Below are 24341 nucleotides of genomic sequence, written 5' to 3'. Positions count from 1 at the left end.
GTAAACGTGGACGTAGTTAGCCCGAGTTCTTAGCCTTTAAAAATAATGGGACAAGCTTAAAAATTATAACTGCAGCGGAAACGATAAGTATACGCAGTGGGGAAATAAACGTCCAGTCACAAGTGACTGAGTCGGTTTCATTCACATCGCGGAAGACCAGTTAGGTGAGATACAGCTTCACTGAGAAGCCGAGTGGGTATAGACGATGGCAGGCGAAAAGGGAACTATTGAACTTCTTTAGTCATTCAAAATGCCCTAGCTGCGTGCTCTGTTCGCTCGGGAATTCTGATTCTGTTAGGTAGTGCCTGTAAAAGCTTAACCTCGTCAGCAAAATTACTGGTGGTTTGCTGGCAGTATGAACAAAGCCCCAGACACACGTCACACAGCACTGGTTTCCCCGCCGAGGCCAATTCCTTAGGCACCCTTTCTTCGCTGGCCCCATTTTGATTCCGTCCGTCAATGTCACGTGCGCGAGGTAACCACTTTCGGCGGAAGAGACCGTACTTTTTCGAGTTAAGGTTAAAGTCAGCACACGTGAGAGAGAGAGGGAGAAAGAGAAAAACCTGTGGTAGGTTTGAGGTCGCTTGTTGAAATGTCTTTTCAAAACTAGAATGCTATCAAGATAGACCAAGTAGAAATCCAATGGAAGGCTGCACATTTACGTCATTCATGGGACGCTCCTACCCGCCATGGTGGCGTAGTGGCTTTGGCGCTGCGCTTCTATGCCCGAGGGCGCGGGATCAAATCCCGACCGCGGCGGCCATATTTGGATGGAGGCAAAATGCAAAAGCACCCGTGTACCGAGCGTTTGATGCACGTTAGGGAACTCCAGGTGGTCAAAATTAATTCGGCGTCTCCAACTACGGCGTGTCTCATAAGCATATCGTGGTTTTGGCACGTAAAACCCCGGAATTTAATTATTTTATGAGGCGCTCAAGTTGTTAGAGTAGGCATACTTAGCTGATCGGACATATATGTACAACTGCAAACAGGCCAGCCATCCAGTGAGCCTAACGTTTCATTTCAACCTATCCAGACTTTGAGAGTGTGAGCATCATAGCAAATTTAAAGAATAAATCGGAAATCGGAACTCTTGGAGCAATCTTCGGGAGGCAGATTTATACAGACGTGTGCCAAATTGTGCCCTCGGTTTCTTTCCGAGAAGAAGAAGAAGCAAAGCTTGCTTGCGGCGCGCAATGCTATAACGTACGGTTTCTGTGACTGAAGGTGACCGACAACGAAGATTGAATCTTTATTTGATACATGGGCTCTTTCTTGGTTTTGATGCACTTATTTTTTGTTTTCACATGTCATGTGTTGGTATATATCGTACATACTCGTGTAATGGCCACACACATGTAAAAGCCGCACCCAGAAATTTGTAAAAAAATCAGCCAAGATATACAGAGTGTTTAAGTGAACAATAAAAAAAAATCATGAATCATTCCATTCTGTGAAGGTGGTTTACCAGCGAAGCTGTTTAGCACAGGACACGGAGGTGACATTTAATTTTGAATAAAGGAGCGAACTCATTTATTGTCTTGATGGGTGGTCATCGTGACAAAGGGTACGCACACTCATTTATTGTCTTGAACGGTGGTCATTATTTCTCTCGAAACTGCAATCACATTCTTTTATAATGTCAATACTATGCACATGCGCCGCTGGGTGGTCGGGTGGGCCGAATTGGCGTGGCATCGCAAGGATATGTTGTCGATATGCTCTTTTGGTTCACCTTCCTGGATCTCCTCTCCTTGCGTTCTCTCTCTTTCTTTAGTTTCTATATGTGCTTAAGTGATGCCACAACTTTGTGCCTCTGGAATTCCGTATTTGTGTGCATTAAGCAGTGGTGTCATGTTTATATGCTCGTGGAACTGTAGATACGTTCTGATGGACCTCTACACAGAAGTCCCTCCCGCTATCCATATGCCTCGACCGAGCCAGACAGACATTTCTGGCGAAGAGAGAGAGAGAGAGAGAGAGAGAGGGGAGGGATACACGGAAGGCAGAGATGTTAACCAGTCAAGAGTCCAGTTGGCTCCCTACGCTGGCGGAAGGGAGAAGGAGAACAGAGAGAAGGGAGAGAGAGATAGAGAGAGGGGGAGGGTTATAACCTGTGACTGTGTTCTTGGTATAGAGACGTGCACGGACAGTACTTGAGTCAAAGCCGCTCGTACGAACCGGACATTCTCACAAAGCACATAAGCGCCTTCACTGCCTTCTGAGCCAATTATCGGTGGGGACAGTGTTCTAGTACTGTCGGTTCACTCAGAGGACGATCATGTAGTTTCCTCAAAGTGTTCGACAAAGATTGCCTTTGTGCATCAAATTGAGGACAGTGGCACAATAAGTGGTCAATGTTCTCCTCGCATCCGCAAACATCAGATGCAGGTATCAGCCATTCCAATTAGTGCTGAATAAGCTTTCGTGAAGGCAACTCCCGGCCACAACCGGCACAGGAGACGCTTCGCGTCGGTGTAGTCCGGCCGGAGGTCTGAATTGCAGCGCAGGGTTTAGTCTGTGCAGTCTGGTGTACCTTGTATGTGCGATATGTGCGCCTTCTACGTGCGATGAGAGAGAGAGAGAGAGAGAGAGAGAGAGAGAGAGAGAGAGAGAGAGAGAGAGAGAGAGAGAGAGAGAGAGAGAGAGAGCGTACAGGATAGACAGGGAGGTTAACCAGACGCATTTCTTGTTTGCTAACCTGAACTGAGGAAGAAGGTCGGGGATGAAGAGAGAGAGAGGAGAGAGAGAGCACAGTTTCGCACAGGGTGGAAGGTTCGCACCGAGTCTTCACACGGTTCCCAAGACATGTCGACGTGAGGTATTTCAAGAGCACTTTCGTGACCTACGTGCGATGAAGATTTTACTAAAGGTATGGAACTGTGAAGACCAGATGTAAGAACTGCACAAGAACAAGGAGCAGATGAAATGATGATGACTTTGCCTCTTTCCGTGGAAGAAGTCGCAACACATGTGACACATGCTTTCGTGTCTGCCTCGGTGCTCGCGGGACTGTACATGTGCGTGTTCTTGGATTCCTTTTCGTGATTTTCTTTCTGTTTTGCAGTGTGAAAAGGGGAAGACAGCGTCACCTAAAGGCACCATTTTCTTTCAAGGCACTTAAATAAAAATAAATAAATTGAAATTGCAGGGGCTTCGGAGTATACATAACACACTAAATTCACTCGCACTAGCGAGTGAACTGGTGTGTTGTAACCTGCACGTAAATATAACCAGCCGTGTGCCTCGTACATTTTGAATATGCGTTCCGTCCGAGCTCTGCCACGCGACAATCAGGTCGTGACTGTGACAACGGAAGCCGCATATTTTTTTGTCGAAGGATACTCAACCGCGAAGCTACAGCATTTGTGACTTTCAGGCGCACAAAAGTGGCTGGTTAATTATTTCCTTTTCGTTTGCTGTCGTGTGATGTAGCAACTTCGTCGTAAGTAAAACCCAACAAAAACGCAGTCCAGCAAAATAAGGCAACTGCTCTGATTTAGGAACGGAAGGAAGACGCCAATTCCTTGATCGGCTTTTGTGTCTACCTTACACGGCCCAATGTGCGGTCGTTGCGGGCGCCATTCGATTATTTCCGGCGCCAGACACTCGTGACGAGGATCCTCGTAAAGGGAGCGTAAGCCGACGGGAGCCCACCGCTTCCGACAGGGACGAACCGGCGCCCAGTACTGCCGCCGACTGTTGGGGCGGAGAATTAGTCCATGGGACAAGTGGTCGCCGGCCACCTGCTTAAGGTGGAGCACCGGTGCTGGCGCGGGTTGGAGGTGGAGAAAGGAGGAAGGCTGGGGGGAGGCACAGGGGGGGCGAATCCGATGCCGCGCTATATTTAACCCGAGACGGTCGATAATTTTGCCCGCCGGAGAAAGAAAAAAAGGGAGGGAAGACCTGTTTGAATGCGCCAGCGGCGGCCAGCAGCGGAGGGGATGAGCGAGCGGGGCCCCTGGTTGCGGCCAGGCGCCCCGGCGAGCGTGCCGGGACCTCGAGGCACGCGATTCCCCCGCAACCCGCCGCTTCCCAGCAAGGCAGCGAAGTAAAGGCGCGGGCACGGCGTAAGAAAAAGCTCAGTTGCGCGCAGTGTTAGCGGAGGAGCGCGCTGCAATTGTGAGACGTCCGAGAAACCAAGACGTCCAAGCATACGAGACGTGAATACAAAATATGGTCTCAGAAAGGCACTTAAACACATTAATGCATGATGGGAAGGCTGTCATGTGTGTGTGTGTGTTTCACTGTTGTCCGCAAACTAATAACGTGTTACTGATGGCTCTGTCGCTGTCTGCCAGGCACTGCCGTTCAAGCCCACTGCGGCTTTGGCAGGCCCGATTCTTGCCTTGTATAATACTCAAATGATCAATAAAGCATTAATTTTATTATTATTAAACACATGGGGTTGTGCCGAGAGTAGCTCCGCACAGGTGCGCGAGTGAGCGCCCGTATTCAGACACACTAAAAAAAAAAAAAAAAAAGAGTCCTTACGCTAGAACTGTCCGTGCGAGCAGCCGGTCGTGAACTTGCACACACTATTAGCGAAGGTGGCCGGCCAATGGCCAATACCACTTGCGAACGAAAAGCTTCGTGAAATTGGCCACAGGGCCATAGCCTCAACTTAGTTCTTACACTGCAGCGTTAAAAAAGAAAGGAAGAAAAAATAAACAGGCGATGGTCAATCGTTGTAGTGGACGTACTGCTGGTGGAGACGGCTGGTCGCCGGTGGTAAACAGACGTTCTTACGGAGGGAAGCTTTCTGAATTCGATCCTTGGTGTCCAAGCCACGATCCAGAAGGGGCACTGTGGGTCAAACATTTTTTCCTGTCAAGTCTAGAGCTAGACATGTTCAGCTGGTCACGGCGCAGGGGATGTTCTCAAGTTCGACACGTACGCTACGGCATTGACAACGACGGTCGAGCCAAGTGCAGTCAGATTTTGTGAAGTAATACGAGGGCGCAGGCACTCCTACCCACGAACGTGACCTGGTTAAATGCCGGCGAACCACGCCGCACACAACGACGCCGCAGACGAGCTGTTATCGGAGCGATTTGTCCACGCTCATTCACGTCACGCTCGCCTGCGGACTGAGCCAACGATCCGGTCCGTCGTGTTGCTCTTCGAAACAGTAGCGTTTATCGTTTTTGTTCGGGATGTTCGCTGGTTTTAACGTGCGATTTGGTCCTTAATTTAAGTTGCGGCGGTAACTTCAGTTTGTAGTTGCAGACGCGAAGCAAAAAGGCGGCGTTACTGCTTCAGAACAAAAACCGTGTAAACATCGGCTGTTGCTGCCGAGCTTCAACCTGCTTCATGACTGTGGTGTGCACTACGCACCACTGACTTTCTGCAGCAAAGGACACCTGAGACTTCTGACCAGAGGAACTGCTAAATCTAAGTCGAAGTGTTTGGAATATTCCTTCTTATCTTCGCGGTTACAGTGGTCATACTTGCCCTGCATAGGTAGAATCACGCCGCTTGGCGATTATTGACCCCATAAGCTTTAGAAATGATATTAGGAATGACAGTGCTGTTATTATTTGCAATGAGCAGGATGTACTATGCCACAAAGAAGCGTTCGTGCTTTGCAAGATGCAGTTGCAAGATGGTTCTAATCAACAATAATTTATACTTGCTCACAATGAAGCGAGCACTCCTAACAAGCTGCATAAAGCTGCACAAGTCGCAGCACAAGGTGCTTAAGTCACCCAATCGAAGCGCGGTTCTTCAATGCCTTCGAAGGGGTGGGACTGCTTTATCTCGCTCATTTCTGTGTCCGCTTGAAGACCGCCATTGCACGCAACTGCAGCTGTCGCGTGGCGCCGTATAAGCGGGCCGTCGGGATCCTGCGGCCGCTTCGGAGATTAGGTTCCCTGGGCTGTGCACGCCACCGTGGCACGTGCGTTGTGATTAAGAGCAGCTCCTAATTGAAAGGGTCTTTAGACGAGACGCTTTAGAAAGAAGGAGGTGGGGGGGGGGGGGGTAGGCGATAGAGGTGCCCCACTGTCGTCGGCTCTTCACGCCACTGTGCATGCCACGCTCACGGCAGTTGTCGTGAGCGCGATGCGTTAGGTTCTATATTCTCTTCAAGAGTGGAGGATATGGCGCGTCAGTAAAAGCACGTTGCAGCGTTCGTGCGCCGTTAACTTCCTTCAGGCAGCAGTGTTTTTCTGGCACTACTAAGGAGCAACATTGTCTTGTTTGACAAGAGTACACTTATTCCGGTGAATCGTTTTTCCAGCCGGTTCATTTTCTTTCGCGTAAAGCACGGGCCCGCATGTAAGGCCAACTGTGACACACACACACACACACACACACACACACACACACACACACACACACACACACACACACACACACACACACACACACACACACACACACACACACACACACACACACGCAAATACCCCCTCCCCTACCGGGAACACGGATGCAAGCGAAGCTCAAGATCCGCGGCTCTTCATTTTCGTAACGCCTCAGTTTCGCGCTTCCTCACGGCGGGGTTGGCACGTCGACGACGAGCCCTTTCTCGAGCGAATTCCCAACGGGGTTCATGAAACGGGCGGCCCACTCCCGCTGCCGTTCCTTCAACGCAGCCTGCTCTTCGGCAGAACGAACCAAACGCGTCCTCCCCATCTGATTGCTGGGCCTAAACTGTCGGGAAACGGCAGGCGCGACCCTTTCCCTCTTCCGGTGGGAGGGGACGCCTGTGATTGGCTCGCGCCTTGCGCTGCGTCTACTTCTCCATGCATATAAAATCCCGCTTTAAAGGATGCGTATGATGAACGTCATTCATTATGGAGAAGCCGAATGATCGACAGACATGCCGAGCTTCCTCGCTCAACAAGGTCTGTCTCTCGCGAAGACACCGCTCAAGTGCGTAGTGTGGTTGCTACCTTTGATCCCATTCCTGAATGGATTTCGCGTTTGGACGCTTGTGTTTGTTTACCCGAATTTTGAACTTTCATTGGACTGCGTACCATGTGTGAATTTGTTTCACATGTATGTTCAAATGTAATGTAACAATTTTGAAATGACACTACTATTAATTCCTTGAAATGAAGAAAAAGAAACGACAGTGTCTGTATTGGTTAGCGTGGTGGACTCGCAATCCGGAGGTCGGTGGTTCAAATCCGCATCCCGACAAGCAATTTTTATTTTCGAACGGCTTGAGATTTTTCATTATAAATTACAAAGACGCCAAAAAACGGACACACAAGAGAAGAGAACGGGACAGGGCGCCCTGTCTCGTTCTCTTCTCTTGAGTGTGTCCGTTTTTTGGCGTCTTTATATTTTATTATGAACAGCTACCAACTAGCCCAACAGGAGGTGCTTTTGAGTTTTTTCGTACGCCAACACCGACGCCGATACGAGTGAGGCAATACAAGCTTCGCTTGAAAAGAAAAAAAGAAAAAAACACGACAAAATAAACGTAAGAGGATGCGTAGTTGCGTTCCTATTTGCTTTCGCATTTCGCATTTCGAGTGTAGCCGGTTGCTTGTTAATATAATCAACGGCACTTCGGAGAGCAACAAGCACCGAACCGGTCGATGCTGTGGCGTGAAAAATTTTGATCGTCATGATATAACCACTGCGCCGGTGGAGCTGGTCGGAGTGGAAGAGGCATCCGTATATACGTGGACTCAGCCAAAGTAGAAAATGTGCAAACAATCTAGAGCTGATTGCTTCAAGGCCAAGGTAGGCAGGCCAGTCTTCTTTCTTATCCCTGGAACCGTAAGACGCACTTGAGGTTTTAAACACCGCAAAGCTGAGGTTGAGCGTGCTGAAGGTGCGAAGCCCGATGGTAGGGAGGCACGATGAATGCTGACCACGCTGGAGAATGGCGTCTGTTGTCGTCGTTCTGGCAGGCTGGCAAGAGAGCTTGTTTGCATCCGTGAAACATGACGAAGATGGGCCCTAAGCGTATCGGTGCGAATGTAAGTCGTGATTGGATGGTCTTGAGCCATTATAACTGGAGAGGGTTTCGGTGGGGCCGAGCAAGCACAGTGAAAGCAGATAACCGGATGAGAAGGGTGGTACCGGCGTCTGCGACTGGTCCGCTTCTCCTTACTTAACTTACGGTGTCTGGTCAAAAATAGCAGCATCGTGCAACGAAGGGTTCTCAGCAAAGAAGAGTTGGCAGAGCAATGCCGTATATGTGCCAAAGGGCTCGATAACATTATACTGCCACGCAAATTTTTATTATACGCAAATATATCAATGTTACCCGACAGCTCCGACTTGCAAGTGCCAGAGCCATCGGCGGGCAGCCATCCTCTATTCCTTTCGGAATGGGGCACTGCCCGGTTATTCAGAAAATAGATCAGTTTTGTTTGGCATATTAATGGGCCTTTAACTCGTACACACCAGTTTGACGCGGTGAGCTTTCGCGTTTTTATGACGTCGCGTGACGGATAGGCGAAGTGAGCGCAGCCCGAAAATGCTTGACCAATAGAAGAGGGCTAATGGCGAAAAAGGCGTCGAATCATAAATATTTATTTTTCTTTCGTTTGGTCTAATCATGCATAATACATGTGCACATATCATATCAAATGGGGCGTTCTTACGGTTTTCGTGACTTTGCGTGACAGACAGGCGAAATGGGGGTGGTCGTACTTTTTTTTTAATCGTGGAGGGCTGATTGCAGAATTAGAGCAGAGAAGTTTGGAATATATTTACGATATAGCGCCTAAGGCTTCTGTACCCCAGGGGGAAACCATGTTATTTTTCACTAGCTACCAAGTCACTATAGCATTATCGGCAATGAACGTGCCGCAGAATTTGCTGAGTTAGCATACGGATAAGAGCAGTAATTAGCTATACTGCTTGAAAGGATGGACGCTGCAAGAAAGATCCGCAAATTTATTGCACATCGATGTGAGCAGTCACCGCATTGGAAGATTGCACAGGCATTGCTGCATACTTTTTGCGATCCTCGACTTTTTAAATACATTGAATAAGTTTTTCTTTTAATTTCTTTTTTACCCGCCGTGGTTGCTCAGTGGCTATGGTGTTGGGCTGCTGAGCACGAGGTCGCGGGATCGAATCCCGGCCACGGCGGCCGCATTTCGACGGGGCCGAAAACACCCGTGTACTTAGATTTAGGTACACGTTAAAGAACCCCAGGTGTTCTAAATTTCCGGAGTCCGCCACTACGGCGTGCCTCATAATCAGAGAGTGATTTTGGCATGTAAAACCCCATATTTTAATTTATTTCTTCCTTTTTCTTTTAATTTTTAAACCCCTTTATTCCTACCGCCCCCGAGGGTAGCGAATTGGAAATTCGCATTTGTTTAACCTGCCTGCCTTTCCTTCCACCTTTTTACAGCGAAACTGTTAGCAGCTAGTCGGTCGGTAACTGTCGAGGCGCGTCCTCACGAAAAAAAAAAAAAAGCTCCTTCAGCGATTACAAAAAACAAAAAAAACTTCAGCGATTGAAGCGAAAAGTGCATACATTCATTGGCGCTTACGTTTCGCGGTAAAGATTACTGTTGTGCTAGGTGCTGCGGTGACGGCAGCTTGCGAAGTGAGGAGTGACGTCACTAGCCTTTCATACATAAAAGAACCAACCTAGCAACTGATTTCATTGTTGTTGCAGCACCACAATGGGTAGGCAACGCATACATTGGATTCGCGAGGAGCAGCGTGAATACGAGGAGCGGCAAAGGGAAAAGAAACGACAACACGACCAGTGGCGGCGTGCTTCCAAAATTACCATTACTCTAAATCACCATTACTAGCATTACTCTAAATCAATAAAGCTTTGCATACCCCCCACGGGCAGTTGTAGTGGTGGTTTTCAACAACTCTGCTGGACATCCACTTTCGCAGGGCCGGAATGGCGAGTCAATCTTTTTCTACCGGTCTCTTCATGCTGAAAGCTTTGCCTATATGTAATGTGGCATGCGCAACGCTGCGTGACGCGTTACACTTTGTCTAATACTACATTTTAATAGCTGCGAAAGACCCACACTCGTACACGCTGCGGTCTTCGAGACTTTTTGTTCCTTGTTCTTTCGCGTAGTTGGGGGCTCCTTAAATAAGAGAACCGGCCACTCACCGCGTTCACGCAATGAGCTGCAACCTCTGCGGCGGCTGCACCAGAACTGTCAGCCTTGTTAGTTTCTCGTCGAGTGGTCTATACGGTTAATTAGCAACAACGCGACTTGAAATGCTGGGCGCTGTAGGGCAGGAGACAACTGCATCCGATGGCGAACAGAGTGAGAGAGGAAGCAAGTGGGCGAGTGCCGTGCGGCTGGGCTCAAGTGGAGGCGACAGTGTTTCCAAGAGAACGCGAGTGCAGTGTAGTGAGAAGACGAGGAAAGGACGCGCGAGGCAGAGCCTTCATTAGCGATGCGCGGAAAAGGGTCGTGCGATGCAGCGGTCGCGGGTTACAGCTCCGGCTTTGTCGGAGGGAAGCGGCGTCACGTCGTGCGGCGGTTACTGCAGCCCTGTAGCGTTTTGTCCACGGAGAGTCGCAAGAATTCTGTTGCCTGCTGGCGTCTTCTTCGAGTACACTGCGAGAACATCTGTAGCGTGTTTCCCGATTCAAAGAGAAAGAAAGAAGAGGGAGATGTGTAGGCCCCAGCTTGCATTGACTCAAAAGAAATGAAAGCGAACTCCTAAACGGACGGCGACTGTCATAATCCTTTGCCGGGTTCTGTATGCTTTAACGCACACTTCGACAATCGCTCCTTCCTGCTTCGCTCCCTCCCCTTTTATTTTATTTGATATTTTGCGCATCATATTCTGTGAAAATCTTTCGCGCGTGAACACTCTCGCGCACTAGAGTTGCTGGCCGAGACATACGAATTAAAACGGCAAAATCAAGGCTCAGCAGCGTACAAGAAAAGAAAAAGAAAGAAGGGAGTTCGCGGCGTTTAAACGGATACGTGAGGCATGGAGGATGCGCACAGTTTTGTCCGTACGTCGCGGAAGCTCGCCCGCTCCTTCTTAAAGTTTAATGCAACCGTTATGCAGGTCATGAGACGAGGCGCCGCGTACCCTTAAAATTGTATTTTACCGCTTTTCACCGGTTACTTAAAGTTCTGCGCTAAAGCGACGACCCTATAGAGTATGTAAAAAACGCGAAGTCAACATCGTGTGAGACGAATATTACTCATTATTCGTTCGAATCCTCTAGGATACTGACGGCGCCGAAAAAAGAGCTGAAATCTAATTTAATAAAACGTGTACTCACACACTCAAAAGAACCAATAGAAATACGCATTACTTCGGAACAATGTCGACAACCACGCTCACAGCCGAAATGCCACCGCGGATAAAAGCGCACAGCTAGAGCAGGAAGCTAAAAGGTCGAAACGGAAACGACGCTACAGAAAGCGAAGGGCGCAGCTGTCGCATTCGTAGAGGGTACCCAGCAAGACACTCAACAGATCGCTCCACAGCACAGGAAAGCCCAGACAAAGACGCAAGTGAGAAAGATGCCCGTACAGCGCCCTGAGAGGCCGCGACCCCGGAATCCCTTGAAGATGGATTACCGCAGAGACAACATAACTGAGCGGCGAGGAGACAGATGGGACAACAACGGCGGTGATATGTGGTACGGCAAACAGGAAGCTATGCTCCCGGATCTCAATCGCTTTTTGCTGCGCGTGTTCGACTTACCGAGAAGCAGAGCGTTGTTTAGCCAAGACTCACGTGCGTATGATGACAAAAAGCGCTATCACGCGAGCTGGAGGGCGCAAGAATGCGACTTTGTACGCCTTTCGTGCAGGTACGAGAGTACGCCTTTCGATAGCGAAACGAAGCCTCACGCCTAGAATGCAAAGGCGTTTCCGATAGGAGAGCGCGTCGCGGGTGACAACCCACAAAGAGTCGCTATCTTGACCTCACACCAGAGAGGAAACGTTTCTTCGCTATTCGATACCGTGTGGATGCTCGTTTCTGCCCACTTTCCCTTTCCTGTACACACGCGCCGGCGGGTGCTTCCTCCTTTCTTCCGTTGGTTTGCTCACCTTAGACGACGAGGGTGTTTGCTTTACCCCTGGCATGATGGGTATTTACGTAGCGTAACGCGCTTCTTAGCGAAAGCTTTGCTCGCTGACGCTGCTTGCAGCCGCGACGGCCGCCCAACTTGGTTGGTATCTCCTTTTCTTTCTTTTCCGCGAGCATTGTTCTTTCAGTGCTGAATTTGTTTCACTTGTTAAAGAAAAGCAGTGAAATAAAAGGAGCTCCTCTTGGCGGCAGCAGGTCATTGAGACAAGTCTGCACACGGGAGTCTGGCAGGCACCACGATCCCTGTCGCCGAAGGTTAATCGTTCCGAAGCGTAACGATTGGATTGTTGATAATAGTATGAAGGACATTTGTGTCTACGGCAACAGGGACCGAATTCGCAAAGTTCTAAGGGCTCATCACGATTTACCGGCTGCTTTCGCTAATATGTCCAGCCCTATAGGAATGGCTGAAATATGCTTTTGCGGACAACAGCTTACTAATGTGCTCTTACGGGCCCTGCACACCACAGCGTTTTCTTAGAGCGTGTTATATTTCATTCTCGAACGCGTAACACAGCGCAAATCACCAGGAACAAAAGGCGGGGAAAACTACGATCCCTCTCGGTGTCGTCGTTTCTTCTTTTTCTGCCGCTTGTCCCTGTTAGCTTGCGCCGCGTTGCACGTTCAGAAATGAATTCTAACCAACTCGTCCACATTGTCATCTTAATTCGCGTTATGACAGCAAGGAATATGTGAGCACAAAAAAATAAGCAATTACGAGAAAGCGCACCCTCGCGTGTTTGAACTACGCAGTAAATCATATGCGCAGCTGCTTTACTTATACGGTGGAATAGACACGAAACCATGTGAAGAAGCGACCGGGCTAGAAAGGGCACGCTTATTCTAGTATACACTCGAAAAACTGGCCCAGTATTCATAAAAAAAAGAAGAAAGAACGGTTTTTACGGTAGAATTGTTCGTGAGACGAAATTCCAGTCAATACTGACGCTGGACATATTATTAGCGGAGGTAGCGGGCCAGTGGCAAATATGAGACACGAGCGGAAAGCTTTGTGAAATCGGCCCCTGATGTTCATTGCTGAACAGTGCCGCAGGCGGATCGTAGACCAGCGCAGCAATGAACACTGATTCTTTGCGTTTATGTTCGAATAATTTTGAATTTTGACAAAACAATTATCATTGCCGTCTGGTCTGTTGTGGGTGTGCGCATGTGTCTGCGCACACTGACACCTTTCTTATGAAAAAGTGTACCTGTCTTCTCAATTAGTTGCGATTGACATTCTTTCCTGTCCGGCCATAGTCACACGCTCTCTCTCTCTCTCTCTCTCTCTCTCTTATTTTGCTTTTTTATACGAAGAATACGAACCAACCACAGCAGCAACATTTAGTGGTATGCAGCTGTATTACATTAAAGTTATTCTTCGATTTCGATGAACGTGAGCTCACGAATTGAGAAGAAAGACGACACCGGTAGTTTCGTACAAGGGCCTTGCAAGCACGATTTCTTTAAGGCAGCTTCACTAATAAGAACAGCAACGTTCACGGGCGAATAAAACAAAAAAGAAATGAAGAAAGAGAACAGAAAGCGTGGAGCACATGAGTCCAGGGCTATAGGCGCGACTGGCAAGCTCTGTCCGTACCCGCGCCCTGCTTCCGGACGGTGCACGCTACCTCCTCGTGCTCCGAGCTCCCGCTCCTTCGCTTTGTCCTTCGAGATGAAAAAAATTGTCACATAGCTCAGCAGGCGTGAGTAAACAGACCTGCGGGCATTGACACTTGCCGGGACGACGTTGTTCGTTCGTCCCTCGAACCACGGCGTGTTTGCTCTTCGAAGTGCTGCGCAAACGTTTTGCTGGCACCCGGCATGGCCCGCTCTCTCAGCCACCAAACTTTGCACGCAAGCACCCAAGCACCCAAGCACGAAGCACAGAGCGAGAGAGAGAGAGAGAGAGAACAGAAACTAAAGACAGCGGGCAAGCGTACGAGAAGAGTGAAAAAGAGACGCACGCGAAGTCCGCGCCGGAAGCAGCGTGAGGGCGATTGCCGCGAGGCCGGAATCGTGTTTGGAGAGCGGTGCGGCCCAGGCGGCCGCCGAGCTAGCGGCAGCCACATGGGCGCGCCGCGCGTGCGTGCAACGTGCGGCCACGCGTCCGAGCTGGGGCTCTCGCGATTCGGGCTTTGTTTCCCTTCTCCGCAGCTGCGCGTCGCTGACGCGTCTCTCCTTTGTTTTGCCGTTACGGCTTTACGAGGTCCTCGCCGCTCGGCGGGGTGCTGCGAACTCGCGCTCCCCGCGCGGACGAACTGGCGTGCCAACGACGAGTTTTCTCTCTCTCTCTCTCTCTCCTCTTTCGTGCAGCGTAAACAAGCGGAGACTATCTCGAAATATCCCGCGGTGCCGCGGGGAACCGAGATGACCGGTGCCGCCCGGCGCCTTTCGGGGCAAACAAGACCGGCAGTTCATGTCTGGCCACGTGTCTGTGGTAGACAAGGCGAGATGAGAGTCAGGTTCGGCGAAGGCAGAACCTGAACGCGGGGAAAACAGTTATCCTGTATAGAGGCAGGCAGTGGCACCAGCATAAAGAGGGCTACAGAGGATTTGTTTGCATAAGGTCACTCCAGCAGTGATGCGCGTCGTATGGTAGAGACGATTCCCCTGGGCATTTTCCCAGTACTGAAAGTTTTCTCCTCACCAGGAACTCTGTCACTGATGTTTGCAAAATCCTGTCGATTAATTAAGTAGTGATATAGGTGGAGGACAGAAAGGAAGAAAAAGACAGGGGTGTTGAACAGAATAGCGTTTAGTTTGCTACATTACGCTGGGGTGGGGGATTAACGCCATTTGAAAGCCGTGGAAGCGCAGCGAAGCGAGGACTTGAGCATTGGTGGCGTGCAAACTTGGTGTAGAGGCCTCCTCGCCATCAGACGAATACCACGTCTCCAGCGTATTAGAAGATTGTTTTCTTTTCCGAGTTTATTACGACAGATACCAGTTACCAGTAGATTTTGCCCGTTATAAAGAGATCGGCTCAAAGATAATAATAATAATAATAATAATAATAATAATAATAATAATAATAATAATAATAATAATAATAATAATAATAATAATAATAATAATAATAAACACCATCATCATAGGAGAACAGAAAGATGAAAGAGAGAAAAAATTGACGGCCCATCCACTACTGTGAAGAGGGGTGCAATCGAAGCTCGAGATCCACGGCTCTTCGTTGACGTAACGCTTCGGCTTTGCGCTCCCTCAAGGCGAGGTCTGCACGTTGAGGACGAGCCCTTTCTCGAGCGAGTTCCCGGTGGCGTTCATCATGAAACGCCGCCTATTCTTCGGCCGAACCCACGACGCGCAGCCCGTTCCCACTGCCGTTCCTTCAACGCAGCCTGCTCTTCAGCAGAACGAACCAAACGGGGACCCCCATGTGACTGCTGAACCTGAACTGGCGGGAAACGGCAGGCCCCCCCTCCCGCCCGCCCGCTCCCACCCTGAGGCGAGCGAACACACGATCACGCTCTTTCCCTCCTATGGAGGGAGGAGACGCCTGTGATTGTTTCGCACCTTGCACTGCGTCTACTTCATGCATATAAAACCCCACGTTAAAGAGCTAGTATGATGAGTCGACAGAGTCGACAGCGGCTGAATCGGTTAGCGTGGTAGTCTCGCAACCCGCAGGTCAGTGGTTTGAATCCGCAGCCAGACAAGCAATGTTTATTTTCACACGGCTTGAGTTTCTTCGTACTGCAACACGAACACCGACGCCGACCCGAGCGAGGCACTACAAGCTTCGCTTGAAAAGGACAAACGCGGTGAAAGCGGGCATTCGCCCGAACAGCGTCACGCACTTGAATGCCGCTCGCACAGAAAAGTCGTCCTCGGAAACCGCACAAGTGAGCTTATTGCCTTGCGTGCCAACGAGCGGTTAGGCGTTCAAGCATCGCGTGAAGGAACAATGGCTATTCCTTCGTTCCCATGAGCTGCATCGTCAAATTAGCGACAGCAACAGCAGCATGCGCGCTCCGGACCAGTTTGTCAACTGTCGAAGGGCATGACTCAAGCCCGACTTGTGCTGTGACGGTGCATAGTATTGTACATATTCATAGCTATGCATCGTAGCGCCCTTGCCGATACAATGCGTCTCGTACTCGTATGTTTGTCTTCACGGATGAGCGGTTAGTTTTGCTGTAAGGTCACGTACTTTGTCCTCTCTATTTCTTCTAATACAGAAGGTGATTTTGCTAGCCGATACGAAGCACATTGCTATTAATTTATAACCTTAAGGGACCAGCTTAAGACAGCTTCTATAAGGTATGTAGCACTTAGCTAATCTATGTACCTACTTGTAGTTATGTGGACTATGTAGTTATGGCCTTACACGCACAGTCAATTACTGTCTCTGGCATCCCTATCGGATGTGAACACAAGTCGAAGAATTTGTACGAAACTAAAGGAGTTTACATATATAGCATTCCTACACCTGTGCACTGTTTACGAACCGCCGAACTATATATACATACATACATACATATACATATATATATATATATATATATATATATATTGGTATTGGTTAGTGCTAGGGGATACTGCCTATATATATATATATATATATATATATATATATATATATATATATATATATATATATATATATATATATATATTGGTATTGGTTAGTGCTAGGGGATACTGCCTGGTTGCCTTTTTTTTCTGAGAGCATGAACCCAATACGTTCGGGCTCCAACATGCGACGATGAATATTGAAACAAAAAATAACTCTGCGTCTACAGTGTTCAGCTATTGAAACGCGACACAAGGACTGCATCGCCGCCGGCGCTTTTTGCGCTACAGGTGAGCCCTGGTTAATTGATGGAAAGCTTAAGTAAGTCACAATGTGTCACAAAAGCCCTCGCCTTCATCGTATAACACAATGTATTGGCTCGGTGTTTCCAGAGCCAATCGTTGCTGCAAAAAGCGCCGGCAGCCATGCGCTCCGAGTATCCCGTTTCAATCAATGATCGCTCACTGTACGTGCATTTTCTATTACGCGGAGAACACGAATTCTCGGCAAAGTTTAGCGACGTGGTAAGCCAAACAAAATTAAAATTAAAGACCATGAAACAGCGCAAGCCGGCAGCTGAAGGCTGAACGCAGTTGCGCATTGCTTGTAAACACGTGAAACCAGTTTCACGACGACGCTCGAGAAACTGTACGATCGCCCCTTCACAGACGAAAGGGTTCTAGAATACCAGTCCAGACAGGTTTCGGCACTCAAGGCCCTAAGAGCTCTGCTCAAGCTCTTAAGGGCTGTTGAACTGTGCGGCAGACTCTGAAAGTTGTAGCGCATAGCATACCGTTATTGTGTGAATTTTTTTTTCATTTTATTTTTCTTTATTTGCTCCTTCATTCATATTTTGTTCCCTTTACCCCTTCCCCCAGCACAGGGTAGCCAGCCGGTACTTACACTTGCTAACCTCCCTGTCTTTCCTTCCATTTTGTCTCTCTCTCTCTTCACGACGACACAGAACGATTAAAAAAAACAAAAACAAAAAGAAGGCTTGTTAAGGAAAAAGAAAGTAGATTCTTTCCAACCAAAAATTGGTGAATGCAAGGTGCGTAAAATCCTGATATCGTATTGCACCGGGTAATTCGCGCGTGCTGTGGCATGCATGTGCTCAGAACTACAATGTGTACCGGCAGCGACGTAAGCTTCCAAGTAGGTGGTGCAAGCCCTTGCCATGAATCCATCCTGCGTTCAAAACAATACCAAGCACGAGAAAGGAACAAAGGAGAGAGAGAGAAAAAAAAGAGCATTCATCGGGGGCGCGAGGCATGAGCTAAATGATGGGAGGAGGAAGATATGCGAGTTCGCCGGTCCCTTCCATCTTCGTTGCAGGCGTGTATAGGTTCAGCCAGTGACTACATAATTTATAAGATGAACCACCAAGCTCACCAGCAAGTATGAACACTTGGATATGCAAGAAGTGCACGGACGTTTGGCAGAACTTCGCTGAGCGGCACCACGCCATGAGAGAAAATTATGTGTGCGCCTGGCGGACGGGGCACTTTATGCAAACGATGACGCAATCGCTCTGACGCATCTTTTTCGAGGAGAAATTGTGAAAAAGCTCCCCTACATTGAGAACTCCCGCCATGACAGATATTCATCTAGTGGTGCTATGTCGTGTATATTCTAAGGCCTACCACACAACGCACACTATAATTGCTTATGCAAGTTCTCTTCGGTGAAATTTTTCGCATTGAAATTCACTCTGGCGAGGAGTGAGCATTAGCATTACACTAGCTGAAATGCTGGCATGGCAAAGAGCGCATACCCAGTCCTCCTCAATGGCAAGTGGACGACACCTCCAGAATATGCGTAGCAGGTCGAAGGAGTCACCAAACCGTAGCTGTTCCAATGTTGCATCTGGACGCATGAAAAAGAAAGCATGCGGTAAGCAGATTTCAGGGTCATGCCTACTGTGGCCTGCCAGCAGTGCGAGAGTGCTTGAACTGTAGCTCTATACTATACTGAATGATTCACAAAAGAACCCCCCTTAGGAATATTGGAGAGCGAAGCAGTCAGTATTGCACCAGTGCCTCAAATGCACATTCTTATCTTGACGCAAGATGATTCATCAAGTGCAACACCGACTTTGAATTCAAGCCTAAAGTTATTTCTCGACAAAGCGCGCACTGTCGCTGAAGTGATAGTGCATCCCGGTCAATACGGTATCAATACGGAAGAACGCGATCACTTTTCCGAAGGGACTGGCAGCTGCGCGAAACGCATTCGCTTCGTCGGCTGCTGGGGCTGCTTTGCAATTCTGCCTTTAAAGTCTGTCTGCATTTCGCAGCACATGATACCGCGGATTTGCATAGAAGGCGTTGAAGTACAGTGGCTGAGCTGTTAGCACTTCAGTATATAGGAAAAGCGGTGTTGAATTTTGCACTTCCATATAGCAGCACATTCCAATACGCATCCTAAGCGTAAGCTCGTGAAAGAACACTGCTTTGCGTTATATTGTTAGGAGTTTATTTTGATCTTTAAGTACAAAGTATTGCGCCACTGCGGCTGCCTGTGCCGCATGCAAGCTCCTCGGTAAGCCTCGTCGCAAAGTTCGGTTATACTGGAAGTTGTGAAGCACCCTCTGTCCAGAAAGCATTTCACCCAATAATTTCTAAGAACAAAAATTGTTTTTCTTTTAGTGATGTCGGAGTTAGGATCAAATGAAGTGTAGCGAGGCGATGGTGCGAGAGTGCTATAGCTATCCTCTTCCCTGTAGATGTTCTCTCTCATTTCCTCGAACAGCGCCCAGAAGCGACATCGCTCCTCTGACTTATCGCTTATATGCATATACGCCCAAAAAACATCGTGCGGCAATGAAAGGAGAGCCACAAAGGCGAAGTTTTTGCAAATGTGTTACTGCGACAGATGTTGTTCGGTAGAGCAGGGCAGGGCGTATATGCTGCGTTTCAATGCTCACCGAAAGCGGCTGAATAGACCGCGGAAAGCGGCCATCTGAAGCCTCGCTCCAATTCTGACAAAGCTGGCGAAAAAGACAGCTTCGCGGAGACAGCATCAAAGTAAAGAACGTTTGCTGTCCAAACAGTATGGTGGCTGAGCAGAGTGCGGGCGCCTCGACGGGAAGGTCAGCTATCTGCGCGCAAGAAAGCGCACTCAGGCTTTTTTATACGCCTAATGTAAGCTATACGTTGTCTCTTTAATAGGTTCGCCTACGCTGAGTGTTAATTTACAGCGATGGTATGTGATTTTCTTATCTGATGATGACGACGTATGGGGTTTTATGGCGCAAGGGCCAGATATGGCCAAAGAGCTTTTCTTATCTATTTTTCTTGTCGGTGGGAGGTGGCGTGAAGTCGCGGAGACGTCTTCCAAACGCGTTCTGTTGCTTGGACTCGCAGCTGTCTTAGCAGTAAATGTAGACTGTCTTCAACGCTGGCCAGAATTGGAGCACACCCTCAGTGCTTCTTGGAGCAGATACTGAAATGGCGAAGCTCGCTCATTGCGCCTGTTTTGTATTTTCCAAAACACGGAAGGACAAAGCGAAGGAATGAAACTGACATTTAGCACTTATTGGCGGCTGTTATGTCTTATCAAAGCGCTCTTTTTTTAGCTCGTTCCTCAGTTTTCTTAGTTCGAGCTTCTTCAAGTTTGTCCACGCTTGTCGCACGAGCGAAACCCACGCGTCGTACACTCTCGAAAGCGCCAGCGTTCCGCGGATAGTGGGCAGCACGGAGACTGTGGATCATACCGGAAGCGGCCTGGAACCAAATAAACTGAAGGTCGATGTGCCCGTGAATGTATCTGGGTCAAATTTGCATTATTAGATGAATTAGCTTTAGAATTTTGAGTTGCGGACGTAATTCAACTGAGAATACTTTAGGTGGCTTTGTTAGTCGCACTCCAGCATTTAAAAGTGCTTGCTGTCGTTCTACAGATTGTAACTGCGGTTTGTTTACAGCCGTGAATAATAAGAGTATCGTGCACTTATTTGTTTAAAGTTTGTTATGTTTGTGACTTTCAGGGTCTGGTCTCGCTCTATGCGGGACAGCTGGGCATCAAAGAACTGGTCACTTGGCGCGTGCCGGAGCGCACATCTATGCCGAGTAGCGTGACGGGCAACGAAGGCAAAAGCTTCTGACGTGTCATCCGCGATGTCACCGTGCCACAAGATTAATTCCGTTTAACGAGGCAGAAAGAAAGCATAGGCTCCCACGTTCGGTCTGACATTATTTTCTTACTGCGAAGGTATCTTCTGCGGCTCTCTCCAAGAACGAAGACTACGCCCGAGATAAAGTTCCAAGGGATGCCAGAATAGGAACGGACCAACGTGAAAGCTATGCTTCTCTGCGCACGGAAAACCAGCTCACACACGACACTTCTTCAATTTCTGCATGACGCGGACCTGCGCGTATTTTTTTAAAATTTACTTATTAAAGGGGCACTTAAGAGAAACGCTAAATCAGTTTAGACGCTCAAAGTGTTCTTCCAAAACTATGCTTTCGTTAATTTTGCGGTAAGAGGTTAGGTTACTAAATAAAATGAGGGTCAACCTTCCAATAAAAAAAAAAACAATTTGCTGTAGAACCTTCGCGTCGGTGTATCGGTATGACGTAAAAAAATTAATTTTTTTCTTGTTTTGTGTTTGGGCTGTCGCGGTACGACGAAAATTCCCAAAAACTTGCTAACGCCAGTTTCCGGGTCCTTTAGAAATTATGGCACAACGTAGACCATTTTACTGCTAAACACTAAGCCCGTGCTGACGCTGTAAAAATTCACGACGTCACGGCTAGCTGGTGCGGGAACTTTCAAGGTGGCGTTGCTACCCGTTTTTACTTCTTTCTTTTCACATTTTCTGGCTTATCAAGCTTCCCCTCACAGCATAAGAGTGGACTTTTTTACGTTCTATAAATCTAATTTGCGATTGAAACCTCAACTCATTTCCTTTTTCTCTTCAATGTCCCTTTAATGTGATGCCCCATGAAAACCTGCACGAAAAAATAAATGTAAGAAAGGGAACTGTTACGGGGAATGGCAGCGCACGTGCGCGGCGTTGCAGGTCACACTGCGGGCCACTGCGCAGGCGCGCACGCTGTGTACGCACAGACGCACGCAAGGTCCAGACAGACACAGAAGCGGTCGCGGACGGACGCGCGCGCCACGTGCCAGGACGGCGCCCACGACGGCACCGAAATATACGGCGGCCGGCCTGCTCGGCGGAAACCGCTACAGAGCGCAAACCGTCGCGGGCGGGGAACAAATTGCCGTTTGTAATTCACTTTGCCCGGGCGCCCAGAGAGCGCGCGTGCGTGCGGTTGGCTTTGTCGCGCCGCCGGGCCCGTCTTCGTGCGCGTTCAGTTTCGCTGAAACCGCGCAGCGCTGTGGAAGGCACGCGGAAGGTACACGGCGCGCTTTAGGCAAGAACAGCGCACGCGCGAAAAAGAATAGTGCCTAATTTTTCTAAAAGCGCTGTAGTCCTGCATGACTCTTGGTGCTCGAAATATTTGGCCGACTCAACCGTAGTTGATGCGGACATCCCCGTGTTACGTAATGCGAAGCATTCATTATTTGTTGATAACGGTTGTATGAATAACGTAACTGATGTCTAACGAACGGGTATGTAGGCATTACTTGCTGTAATGTTTGTATTTTTTACAGGTAAAACAGAACGTTGATAATGACAATATATGAGACTGAAGGAATACTGAAGTGGCACATATCCAGTGAACATACCTTGTCGCCGCACTGGCGCATACCCAGTCGGGCCTGTAGCACGTAATTTTAGACTGCACTATCGCCGGGGTCGGCCCACCAAGACGGCGAGATACCCGCGTGAGAGAAAAGCGGCCGCACTCGGAGGAGAATGCTCCGCATTAAAATGCGTAATGGTTACAGCAGCCATGAAAGACCTAGTATGTCATTACGCGGACTCGATGGTGTTACTTCGCGGTCTGCAGGCAGAGAAAGGGTGTTCCGCTCGCCGATTTTCAAGACGTATGGTGTTCGCCGAAGGGCCTGGAGTAGTAAGCATGAGAGTTCTACGTTCGTTAATCGACTTCCTCCGAGACACCCAGTTGATGAACGTTTGGCGAAACACCCATGCTAATAGCGTAGGAGATACTAAGACGAAAGTTCCAAATACGCCAGGGTAATCCAGTTTGCTGCGCCGTCACCGCCATCCACGCCTACAGATCCTGGAATGTGGTTAGCTATTGCAATTTCACGAGCGCTGCCCATAACGTCGATACGTTGTGCCCGCTCCCTGCACGTGATTATCACCCGGCTAAGTTTACGGGTACTCGAATTTGTTAAAAAGGAAGGTTTTATCACACGCGATGCGATATTTCTTGTCGCAGTTTCCAATGCCCCGAAATTTTTGCTTTCGGATCTGCCGCCAAATACAAGATTATCGGCTGTATACGATTCTTGACCCATCATGAAATATACGGTAGCGTTAGAGAAGACGAGGACAAAGTAGGAAACGTGACGGGCTTTACGTTCCCTTTCTTGTCATTGTCTTGTCTTGCGATACCGTAAATTCAATGAATAATTATCGACTAGCTCGTTTGTGAGTTCTATTGACACATCAGTCGAAATTTGGAGACAGAAAACACCACACCATTTTGCTCTCTATTCAGCACTCTATTCATTTTGCCATGTGGTGCAACTAAGGTAGAAGAAGTGAACGTTTATATACACTCCAAAGTGCTTGAAACGCCAGGAGAGAAAGTAGCTACGTATAAAAGCTTGGAGATCTCCAACCCAGGAAACAGACGTCGTTATTTCTTTCTTGCTGTTGCGCACACCAATAAGTAGTCTCAACCAATCACTCCCACAGTCAGTGAGGTCACAGGGAGGCAGTTTACGAATTCAAAAGTGGCACTGTTGCACTGACGCCTGGCCCAATGCAGCGTAGCAAACGGAATGTCTGTCTTCTGGTTGACATCCCCGTCTTTCGCATCTAATTTCCTTCTCTTTCTCTGCAATGTTTTGGCATAACAAGAGTCTGCCTTCAGTGCGAGTGACACCCATGGTTTACAGCAGTGCAGTCTATATCACCCACCGCCGTTACATAGTGGCTATGGTGTTGTGCTGCTAAGCACGAAGTCGCAGGATCGAATCCCGACCGCGGCGGCCGCATTTAGATGGCGGCGAAATGCGAAAACGCTGGTGTACTTAGATTTAGACGCACGTTAAAGAACCCCAGGTGGTAAAAATTTCCGGAGTCCCCCACCATAGCGTGCCTTATAATCAGATCGTGGTTTTAGCACATAAAAACCCCATAATTAGTAAAAAAAGGGTCACTCTATTCATACAACTTCATTAACTGTATCTTCGCGCAGCAGACGCGCGTCTGTGGAGGAACACACGAACTGGAACGCGCTTCCTTGAACCGCGTACAGAAGCTGTAGCCTCCGCGGCGCTGCATCGTTTTAGCGAGTGCGGCCGTAGGACCGCACTGCGCGCCGTGTTCTCTTCGCTGCGTGTCTCGTGGGGGATAAATAATCTGTCTCTTTTTCTACGTCCGCTGCGCGCTATCCTTTCGTGCTCGCGTTGTTGTGGCGCCAGCCTCGCTTTCTGCGCGTCGCTGTTGCCGAGCGTCGCCTTTGTCTTGACATTTTGCTGTGCGTGCTGGGATGCGCGTGGCGTCGGGTATCCTTTGGTTCGTTGCAGGTGCCGCAGAAATCCTGCCAGTGTACTTGTTCATGAAAGAAGGCATTCGGCATCGCCATCATTGTTTCATCGCGCAAAACCACGCTGCGCACGGCACTGGAGCAGCCGTGGTGCTGGCTTTCCTTGGTCCGCTGCTCTCATCGCATTACTT

At 48.7% G+C, this 24341-nt stretch overlaps 1 protein-coding gene across 4 annotated transcripts in view; it reads right to left on the bottom strand.

The window, feature by feature from the left end:
- The window catches only part of LOC142578859 (uncharacterized), a 131637-nt gene that overhangs the window by 7326 nt on the left and 99970 nt on the right, over positions 1-24341 (bottom strand). For 3 of the 4 annotated variants that reach the window (XR_012827328.1, XM_075688495.1, XM_075688496.1), the window contains exon 2: positions 18327-18418. The exons of the other annotated variant lie outside the window; for it this stretch is intronic. Coding sequence is in view for 2 of the 3 variants with exons in the window: in XM_075688495.1 (XP_075544610.1) it covers positions 18327-18418 (92 nt within the window). In the remaining variant the exon portion in view is untranslated. The remainder of the gene's footprint in view (positions 1-18326; positions 18419-24341) is intronic. 4 annotated transcript variants of the gene reach the window in all.

Source organism: Dermacentor variabilis, chromosome 4, assembly GCF_050947875.1.
Source record: "Dermacentor variabilis isolate Ectoservices chromosome 4, ASM5094787v1, whole genome shotgun sequence".
NCBI lineage: Eukaryota > Metazoa > Arthropoda > Arachnida > Ixodida > Ixodidae > Dermacentor > Dermacentor variabilis.
The sequence above is the reverse complement of the archived record's forward strand: the minus strand, read 5'-3'. Positions and strand labels throughout refer to the sequence as shown.